Genomic DNA, 11,673 nt, shown 5'->3' with positions numbered 1-11,673 from the left:
ATAAGGGGGTTTAGGTATAAAATAATCGTTTTTGGCGAACTGGCTTGTTTGGATTTAAAGTAAATATTTTTTACATGACAGCTAGCACATTTTTACATGTGGTTAATTAAAAAAATAACAAAAAAACAACCAACTTCAAACAGTGGTTTGGAATAGTGATTCCAAAACAACTTTTATGGTTTTCTGATGGATGCCATTTTCAGATCTTCAAATAAAAAAGAATTATTAAAATCAGTTCACTCAGTCGAAAGTGAGGTAGCAAACATAAAAAAAAAACATACCGACGAATTGAGAACCTCCTCCTTTTTTGAAGTCGGTTAAGACAATAAGTTACAATACCTGGTTTATTTTTTAAATCAACGGTTCGATTCTGGGCCAGGAATATTGATTTTCAAAATATCAGCTGATAAATGATAAACACATCAAATTATGCACTTTTAGTTTTTATCAAAATCGAGCCCAATATTTTTAGAGCCCGTATGTTCACGACATGTTCCGTCTGTGTTACCACTATGGGACTTGTAAAAAAATAAGTACCCTGTTCAATGTTTATAATGCTGTGTCGCTAGATCTAGATATCTGCATACCATTCAGGAATATGAAGGCTATACGATCTATTGATGTTGTTGGACGCAGTTAAAGTTGGATTAGACTCCCCTGATGTTGGGTAAAGTGTAAGTTAAGGGTGGAGTTGCAGTGTTTCTGATTTTTTTATCTTCGTCGATAAGCAGTACTATGCCCATCCTCGAATACGTTGAGTGTAATCTAGATGCGCTGTCGTATTATAAAGGAATGAGAGAACGCGCTGGTCCTCGATAGTAACTAATCCGATACACCACTTGGCCGCTTATTCACGGCAGTTTTCCCTGCTAAAGTGCTTCTAATTCGGTCGAATCCGACTCGATTGAACCGTCATCGTTAAAGGGCAGATTGACTTTGTCATACTAGTACGAAAGGATAGGGTTAAACAGTTTAATGATAGCCACTTAGGTACTTATACCAATGAAAGTTAGGTTAGTTAAATAAACACACTAGAACTTATCAGTATATAAATATACTGATAAGTTCTAGTGTGTTTAGTATACATTAAGTAACTGTGTAATGGTTGTTTTCTTATTGTAATAAAGATTATTATATACGATCTGCCCCCACTTACTTATTGGGTACCTACTCATGCTCAGTAGCAAAGGTGGTAAAAGGTATTCGCAAGCCGTCATGTTTTTCATTTTATATGACAATAAGGAACGAGACGAGCAGAACGTTCAGCTGATGGTAATTGATACGCCCTGCGCATTACAATGCAGTTGTAGTGTTCGGAGCGACACTACAATTGCGCTTAAGACATAAGATGTTAATTATTTTGCCAGTAATTTCACTAGCTACGGCGCCCTTCAGACCGAAACTGAATAATGCTTACACATTACTGCTTCACGGCAGAAAAAGGCGTCGATGTGGTTCCCATTTATCTATGATGTAATCTAGACGGCATCCTGTGCCAATAAGCCTCTCTCTGGTATGTTAATGATATCGAGTCAAAACAACAGTTAAAAAATACAAATCTTATATTTATAACCCAATTCAATATAAAAACAATTTCTTACTAAATAAATAATACTAATAGATATTAAATCAAACGATCCCAGCCAACACGGGAAACAAACCAAGCTTAGACTATCTTCTTAACAACGCAATAATCAACAACCACTAACAATCTTATATTTTTGTAGCAACCCTGGATAACTTATATTATTTTTTACTTAATCCTACCCGTAATCCGATTTGATCAGGATCAAACATCACCCTAATAAACAGCTTCAATAAATAAAAGATCAAAACATAATATCCTATTTAATATAATAAAAAAAAATTTAAACTCCTATTAGCATATAATCATTATTTTTTTCTTTTTGTACTATTTTTAAACGGTCACTTTTAAGACCACAAAAGGAACCGTGTTGTCTACGGCTGCTGCCAACAGGTCGACTTGGTAGGTACTTACTGAAAATCAGTGTTGGAATTTATGTGATCCTTATTTCAATTCCAAAAATGCTGAGTGGGTGTCCTTTTCATGACGCCGTATTTTTAATTTGTTAATTTTACTATGTATATAATATTTGTGTTGTCATGAATAAATGCATACTTTACTTAATAACTAATTTTTTATTTACTTATACTTTACTATCTTTTTCAAAGTCCAGTAGCTACTCAGTTACATATACCGTTAGGTATATATGTCTTACCGTTGGCACATAGGTTCTAATAATACCCTTACTGTCTTAAAACACAGTATAAAATTATTCTCCCTGTCATATATTTATGTAGACAGTGATCTTACTATAACAACGTCAGTGACGTAACAATAACAACGTCTAAAATAGAGTTTATCTTTTACTATTACAAAACAGTGTTTAGCTTGTGTTTAACTAAAACGACGTTAAACACAACATAAAGTGAAGTGTACAGGAACAAAAAGGGACGGAACGCAATCTTTGACAGCTGTCATAATAATACTAAATATTCCTGAATATGATCTATCAGTTAGACAAGCTTTGACTCATGTTTAAATATTAGCAATATTCAACGATTTTTGAACGCTAAACACCAGAAAGACACAGATTTGTAATAGAACTTTTTTAAAATAAGTGTTCAATACATGTTTAGCTTTTTTGTAATAACACAAAGTTTTAAACTTGGAGTAACTTAACACTGCGTTTGTTAATAGGACAATTACTAATCTTTACTAAACTGCTGGTGACTAAAAACCAACAACTTATCCATTTATGGAGCACTAATGAAATGGATCAAATATCACTTAACTGCAAAATATCCATTTCATCGATCTCTTTTCTTAATTACTCTGTGGTATTAGGCTAACAGACGGATATAGTCCAGCTAGTTAAACTTTGAACAGGTAATACAGGACAACTGAAATAGTTCATTTATCATCTAATTATGAGTCCTGTCGCAACAGCGATCAACAAAAGCCACTGCTACAAACATTTCCCGATCTTCTCTTTAGAATTCCTGTAGTTACTCTGTGGCGTTAGATCCCTCGTAGCAGATACTGAGCTGGTTGATGGTGTGACATCGTACCATCCAAACATTCTTCTAACTGCGTCTTCCCACCTCGATATGATTGCGTTATACGACTTTTTGACTTGCTCTCGTGGAGTGAATACGGTGCCGATCTTTCGGAGCGATTTTATTTCATCCTTCGATTTGAATATTCCTGGAGAAAAAAACTTATTTATAACTCACATCATGTAAAGGGTCCAATTGAATATACCTTATTTCTAAAGTTATTATGGAGATGTGAAAAATGGTCCAAATTTTTATCGCAACCTATACGTTCACAAGTTATCAAATGCTCATAGTTGTTACTAATTGACACAATAGATGGCGCTTATACTAATATCTACAAAAATATAGAGATTGTCTTGAAATACGTAAATTAAAAGTTTTATTTTCATTTTATTAATACTTTATAAAATCAATTTAATAAAATTAAACAGATTTTGTAGGTATATATTAGGGATTTTGTAATACCTATTTTTTCAGAGTGTGATACATCTGAAGAAAATGAAAGCTGATAAAATGATTCCCATGAAGGAAATATGAATGGCATTGAAACATTGAATAAACTGTAAAATAATATACCTGAACATTGATATTAAAAGGATTGCCACCATGAAATATTTTTGAGTATTCTCCGAACCTTATGATAGATCATGGAAGTAATTTATAATTAATATATAGAACTTTAATGCTAACGCTACTGTCGACTGTCATTTTGGATTTACTTTGACAAGGTCCCATCCCATTATCCCTTCTGATCCCGCGCGGATTATATTTACTATTGAGTTATGAACACAGTGTGTACGGCTCACATTTAAATTAGTAATTACCAAGAACCCACCTCTTGAAAAAAGAGTAAGGCTTGGTTTCCACCAAAGCGGAGAGGAGAAAAGATGCGATTTGATAACCAATCAGAATTATTATCACATCTCTTCGTTTAGCTTCGGTGGAAATGGATCAAGCGGAGAGGAGAGATGTCTCGATTTTTTTATTTGTGCCGCGAGCAAGCAAGTAGCACGTTGGAGCGGAGATTTGAGATGTCTGTAGTGACGTCGTTTTCCCCGCACCTTCTTCCCGCGTCTTGCACATCCGAAAGCGTCATTTATTCAATTGATCTTGAATGCAAAAAAGCGTTCCTTCCGTATTTTTAACTGACTATTGTAGTTGAGTGAAGTATTTTAACTCAAAAGTAGGACGAGGCCTTACAAATATTCTTATAGAATTACATTAGCTGTTTTACACAATATAATCAGCACTAAATTAAAATATTTTTTTCACTTTTAGTGTTGTTATTGATGTCGGTTTTATTTACTTTGACAAGGTGCCATCCCATTCTCCCTACTCATCGCGCAAAGCAAACTTACATCCCTAACAGGAGTGCTACGAGGAATGGCCCGATGCCTCCCAAGAAAGGTGCTTCGCGGCTAATCTCCTCTAGTCTCCTCCCCTGTCCGCTTGGTGGAATGCGGGCCTATGCTGCATTTACTATTTAGTGTTCGAGCGACCGTCAGCACTGAGACGTCGGTCAAGCGATGCTACAATAACGAAAATGATCGCGTTCAGTTTAGTGCAGTTGAATTGCATAGCAGTGCGTTCAGTCCGCTGACGCGATATGGCGATAAATAATATAATAATAAGTGCGTTCAGTGCGACCACAGATAATATTATTATGATATAAGCTATATACCAAAGAAATGCGACGCTCACCGAGCGACCGACCGTTCGCGCGTGTTTAACATCGTAATTCAAAATTCGTGTTCTGGAAATTTCGAATATATTTTATAAATTCCTTAAATCCAAACGTTTTGAGTTTTCTTTAGTGTTAATTTCGACAATATTTGTCTTTAAACAATTCGACACGTGTTACCCCTACGATAAGATATGATGATGTGTAATAAAATAATAACCCATTAGATCCAATAATAAAAAACAATGGATACAACACGACGAACAGATTTATGGGTGCCAAGTAAATATGCAAGAATTTGTTCAGTCGACTTTTTAACCGACTTCGAAAAGGAGGAGGTTATCAATTCGATCAGTATTTTTTTATGTATGTACACCAATTACTCTGAGATTTAATCCGATTTACGTAATTTTGTTTGACGCGAAATAGATGCCATTTGGTCCCATAAAAATTTAGCATAGTTTGGTCCAGTAGTTTTCATTTTATGAACATTTATATAAAAAATATCGTCTACCTGGATGACATAATTGTTTTCTGTGTACGGCATTTTTTGGAGTTTTCATTCAGGTTGATTATATATTATATATTATTAACTGATACTAAAACGTTAGAAATAAAAAAAAACTACGTTTAAAAAAACCGACTTCAAAAACTGAATAGTATCAAATAACTAAAAATTTAATTTAATACACCTCTTAATGAAAACCTTTACCTTTAATATTAATAAAATATTGATATGATATGATATTAATTATATTTGTTGACATCCTTTTACATTAAACTAAAAGGTATAAAAGGAATCCTTTATAATTCTTTTTGATGTCATTTCTAATAACTGCTAGATACTACTACCGCTTCGGAAACAAATGGCGCTCTGAGATAGAAGAAGCGGCGCAAGAAAAAAAAACTGTATATATAATATGTCTTTGATAAGTTAAACAGCAAAATAATAGCATATTACTTTTAGCAAACAATAGTATTTTACATAGCCTTCCTTATAAAGGACGTAGTGTCGTATTTGAGGTAAGTACCTATGTGTTTACCTTTAAATTAATAAAATTTTGTTACTAACATGACTATTTTATAACTATTTATTAATAATTACTTTTCTATTGCTAAAACTAAATACTTCGCCGACAAGATGTGTAACATTTCGCCCATAATAATGAACTTATAAGGGTATACAAGAGACGTTGAACATTACTGCTACCAAGTAAGGTGTTAATATTAATGTTATGTATGTATGTTAATAATTGCGTATATACGCGACTCAATGACAAAGTGTTCAGTGAAAATCTATTCAAATGACAGCATATCCAAACTTAAAGTGGAGTACCGTATCGGCCAGGTAAGTACCCCTTTAAATAAATAAAATTATTTATATAACATGACTATTTTAATAGTTTTGCTAAATAATTACATTTACATTTACGCATTATGTAACATTTCGCACCATAATCATGAGATTCTTGTAAGGGTATACCATAAACTTTAAACATTACTGCATGTTTTAATGTTACACAAATAAAATTTTGAAAAACAAAATTTTATGAACGATGCGGGACTCGAACCCACGACCTGCGGCGTTCCGTGCCGGTGCTCTAACCAACTGAGCTAATCGTTCGAGTAACGCCTCGCTATAAAATATTGTTTGCTTTGTTCAACTCTCAGGTTGTGGCTTCATCTACAGGATCTACTTTACAGTTGATAACTTGCTCAACCCCAATATTTGCATATTAGGATATTGACTTGAGAAGTCGCTCTTGTAAATCTAAACAATATTTTATGTTTTTTTTAAAGTGATAACCCTCTCTTTTAGGATTAATACACAAATAAAATTTGAAAACGGACTCGAACCAACGACCTCCGGCGTTCCGTGCCGGTGCTCTAACCAACTGAGCTAACCGTTCGAGTACCGCCTCGTTATAAAATTCTCTTTGCTTTGTTCAACTCTCAGGTTGTGGCTTCATCTACAGGATCTACTTTACAGTTTGTTTTAATGTTATCTGTATAAGTTTAAACAACACCGCGCGGACATTTTTGACGACCTTTTATTAACTGTGAATCTATATGTGTAATAGTACTTCAATGGATTTTGTTTTATATATATAATGTTTTTTTATATTATGATGTATTAGAAAAATAATATATAACATACTTTTTAATACATTTAAAAAAAGATTTAAGAATTTTTCTAGCCTGTCTTTATCGGTTGTCTAACAGCAAGAGACTCTTTGTATAATAATGTAATATTCACATAATATTTTAATAGGCAATCGTGATTTATATTAAATTAATTTACTTTGTAATATTATGATCCTTTATTTAATTTAATTATCAGTATTTTCTTTATTGTGTTTAATTAATTTCTAATCATCTGTGTCGTCAGATGTAATTCCGTGAGGGGTAATTGTAAACATAATAATAATTTGACACCTAGGTCTACTCCTGTCAAAACTATTGCTATCTAAAAGGAGCACGCGGTGACTACTTCTAGATAGATATTCTAAGGTCTCAACTAGAGGTGGCTGTTAAATCAATAAACTGTTTTTATTAACAGTTTTATATTCGTTAACGAATTAACTGTTTTTCTTCAACGAAAAAACCTGTTGAACATAACATAACTCGCAATAAACGAAGAAATTGAATGCCTCACTTAAACAGCTTAATTCAAAACAGTTGACGAATTTGCGAACGAAAACGTTGACTTGATGTTATATTGACGAAATAGGTATTACGTATAAATTAAATTTAACAATTTTATTACTTAATAAAATATGAAGTATGAACCTAATAAAAACCTAAATTATTAATAAATGCATTAACCGATTTTTCAAAAACCGTTGACGATTTAACAGTTTTTTCAACCTATTGCCCATTGACAAAAAACAGTTTCATTAAATTAATTTAATTAAAAACCTTCAATGGCACATCTCTGGTCTCAACAGTCAACTTTCCAAGTTTAATGCTTTTTTAGGTTTATACTTTATTTTATAACGAGGTAAATGGGTTAAATTTTTACGTATTTAAATATCTATTACATTAAATAAAATTGGTTAAACTTAATTTAATACATAATACAAATATGAAATGGTATCATGAATTTACCATGTACCACTATCCAAAAACTAAACACTTTTATAATTTGACAAATCTTTTCACTAACCAACGTTATGGGTGAAGGTAATAGCCATACATTCGTAAAAAATTTATATAGCATGTTTTGGTAATGGTTGCGAGTCTGTACTAGCGCCATCTATACGTATCACAAGACACTACTAAGTGAGCCAATATGATTGACCCTTACATAAGCTCAAGTTTAATAAGGCCTTTATTGAAATGATATATTTTATTGTTATATTGCATATTTTAAGTCAACTCAAAGAGTGGTGGTAAACATACTTTCTGTAGAATGGAGTAGCTTAAGAGATTCTTTAATAATGCATTGTTTGTGCACATATATATAATGTGTCCCCACATGTAGTAATACAAATGTTGTTCAAAATTGAGCGTAAGACACAAAGCGACTTACGGCCGTTTTCAATAACCTATCTATCCTTAGTTTAACTTAATAGAGGTAAAACAATATATCGCTTTACGCTTACATTTCATTAACCTATCGACATAAAGCATCGGGCTGTAACTATATTCGACATAACTATAGATAGATAAGATCTTGTCATTAAACGTTGACAGCAAGGTATCCGTAACTAGAGATACGTTATTGAAAACGGCCGTTAATGATTGCCAATTACATGTGTGACATTCAACAGGTACTATTTGATCCAATCGTTTTCTCTTTCTAACTCCCTATTAAAATATTTCCGTATCCGCTCACACACAACGCAACAAAGGAGTTGACCCGCAAGTAAAAGGGCCTATTTGATCAACAATAACTCTTAAACTATTACACGGACAGTAGTTATTTGTATATCAATTTGTTAAGCAACTCTTAATATTATAATGAAATTAGAAAAAAAAAATAGTTTAAAAAATTAAAAAACACGCTTTTTATAGAAAACCGAACTAATAAATAGAAAATATTTTTTTTTAAAATAAAACGCTCACGCTTTTTTTCTAATTCACACTATTATTAATTTATATTTAATGAAATTTTAAACACTATTCTTAATTTAAATTTATTAAAATTTATTTTCTATTTTTTAGTTCGGTTTTCTATAAAAAGCGTGTTTTTTAGTTTTTTTAAACTATTATTTTTTTATCAAATTAGTGTAATGTCATCGGTCCTCGATAAATCTACAAAGTTTGAACGAAATCCAGCCGTTTAAAGTGGGTCAAAATCGCGCCCAAAGAAGTCGGTTACAAACATACAGGTGAAGCTAATAAAAAGCGTATAAAAATGGGTTAATAATGTAGTTTTCGCACAATTTGAAAAAAAAGGCGCCCAGATGTGATAAACTACTGTAAAAAAAATAAACTTTCTACCATGGACAACCACAAAAAAACAGTTATTTGCCACCTTTTTTATAATATTAGTTACTCTACACCTTGGCCTTTAAAATAAGACCAACATTGAGACACTACAGAACATAGCCATAAACCGCAGTTGTTTTACAAATTGAGATGAATTTTGTTAAGATAAAAGTAAAAGTAGCTAGTCTGGAAGGGTTTTGTAATTGACCCCCTGTATGGGGTATTTTCATCATCATTATCATCATGCATTACATACAGACTTTTTCTGAAAAATGAACCTCTATGACCCAACCACCTTAAAATTCCATTTTCGAAAACTATCGCCACATCTTTAACTCCACTCTGTCTCTCTGTGATATACATACCTAACTGCAGACCCACAATATGAGCACAGCCAAGAGAAGACATCTCCACTTGTACTGGTCTCTCTACTCTGAGACCGGTTAAATCTGCTACCAGCTGAGCCACGAAATCATTATTAGATACGCCTCCGTCCAACCTGCCATATTTAAAAATTAAAAAAAAAAGTATTTTAAAAAAAGGCGATAAACTAAGATAATTTACTAGAGTAGAAATTTAAAAAAAAATTATCTAAATACAACGGGGAAGGCCCCGTATAAAGAAAACTAAACCCAAGAAGTACATTACTTTTTGTGCTGTGGTTCAAGGACTACGCGCATGGAACGTATCACTTTAAAAATATAACAAATTGTTTAGATTTATATAACTACTGTTATTTATAACAGTGTTACTAATGTTATTTTACATAATTATCACTTCAGCTTATAAATGCCTCTTATAGCATATAATATTCAGATCTATAGTTAAATTAATTTTAATTTGTGTTAGTTAATTTTTACTTCAGCAGTTCCAACCAGCAGTTGGTTCCATTGTCACGGTTGGCTGACGTCTGTATGTAACAGAGTGCTAAGTTCGAGTATTGATTTCTTTTTGTGGATTCTAAGTGGAAACTCTGCCCTAATATAGTAATTATAAGAATTGTGTGTGTTTAAGTTACCATAGTTATTTATTTATTTACATACAAGAGTTCAACACAATCAATTCATTATAGCAATTTTGATTTGATTGAATGTGAACGGAATCGCGATGCTCTAAGCCACGCCCATTTTATTGAAACGAGGAATCTTTCGTAAAGTTATTGTCAAATATAAATGAGAACCGAACCGAACTGAAAGCATGGAGAATGGGAACCGAAGGGAGATTTCAAACTACATAGCAAAGCGAAAGCGAAGCGAAATCAAAGCGAAACCGAAGCAACTCGTGTCAGAGTTTTGTAAATAAACACAGCTGACGCGCTTCGCTCCTGCTTCGCTTTATGTTTGAGGTCAAACATACAACGCCAGCTAATCCAACTATCTCGCTCACGCCTCGCTTCGGGTGCTCGCCTTTCAGATCGCCACGTATTCGGTTAGTTTTCGCTTGTCACTGTGACTAGATTCAAACAATTATATATTACAAAATAAAAACGCTTTGCCACGCTTTCCGTTCGCTGTCTGTTTGACAATAGCTGAGTGTCTTGACCGAAACCATAGGCGATAATAATCAATCGATTTCTGTTCTTAAGCAAAGCGCATGTCTCACCTAATGGTATGTAGCGAGTACTCCGTCTCTTTTCTAACACATTCATACAACCGGGCCGTTCTAAAAGCAATGGACTCGAGTACGGCTCGAACTAAATGCGCTTTAGTAGTGGACGGCTTCATCCCGACGAACCCCGATGCGGCTGTGCACTCGTTGTACGGTGGCTGGAACAATTTATTGTAAATAAATAAATAGGGATTTCTTTTACAAATTGCTTACAATACATTTTTACCTAAACCTTTTTCTTATTATGAATTCATTGGTATCAGCTAAGATAGGTCAGGCTGTTTTGTCCTATTGAGCTCTATTAACTCCCTCCATTTTCCGCTACTCTTACCGATATTTGGAAAATAAAGGCAAAATCATGCGATATCTTTAAGAATTGTTGCAAAAGTTTGTGTGGTAATTGTCACTATAAACTTATTGACTTTATAAATAATACCACTACGAAATGGGGGCTTTCGCCACCAGGTTATTTCACTCTATTGTATGTGACGCAATTATATCTTTAACAAAAGACTGCTCAAATTCAAATTCAAAACCACTTTATTCATGTAGGTCACAGAAATGACACTTATGAATGTCAAAAAAAATATATAAATATTGTTTCTTATTGAATTTACCGTTAATTCGTAAAGGATTGAGCTAATGAGAAGAAGTAGCAAGAAACTCGTTACCACTCTTTTAAGTCAAGTTTTACATTTTATTTGTTTTACAAATCATTTCAATTACAATATACTCAAAAGATAACAAGATAAGATCAACAAAAATACTCAAAAGTCAAAAACTGAAAGGCTTACATGAGTAAGTCAAAAAAAGAAAAAAAAAATAATACTTATAAACACAAGAGTTATTGAGTATGGTAGATGCATCAA

General features: G+C 33.0%; 1 protein-coding gene across 4 annotated transcripts in view; it reads right to left on the bottom strand.

Annotated features, from left to right (window-relative positions):
* Positions 1 to 1,544: 1,544 nt before the first annotated feature.
* The window catches only part of LOC126976869 (putative glycerol kinase 5), a 36,016-nt gene continuing 25,887 nt past the window's right edge, over positions 1,545 to 11,673 (bottom strand). For all 4 annotated transcript variants that reach the window (XM_050825490.1, XM_050825491.1, XM_050825493.1 and 1 more), the window contains 3 exons: positions 10,799 to 10,962; positions 9,562 to 9,695; positions 1,545 to 3,229 (listed from right to left, as the gene is read on the bottom strand). In XM_050825490.1, the coding sequence (XP_050681447.1) occupies positions 2,991 to 3,229; positions 9,562 to 9,695; positions 10,799 to 10,962 (537 nt within the window). In that variant the 3' untranslated portion in view covers positions 1,545 to 2,990. The remainder of the gene's footprint in view (positions 3,230 to 9,561; positions 9,696 to 10,798; positions 10,963 to 11,673) is intronic.

Source organism: Leptidea sinapis, chromosome 42 (assembly GCF_905404315.1).
Source record: "Leptidea sinapis chromosome 42, ilLepSina1.1, whole genome shotgun sequence".
Lineage (NCBI taxonomy): Eukaryota > Metazoa > Arthropoda > Insecta > Lepidoptera > Pieridae > Leptidea > Leptidea sinapis.
The sequence above is the reverse complement of the archived record's forward strand: the minus strand, read 5'-3'. Positions and strand labels throughout refer to the sequence as shown.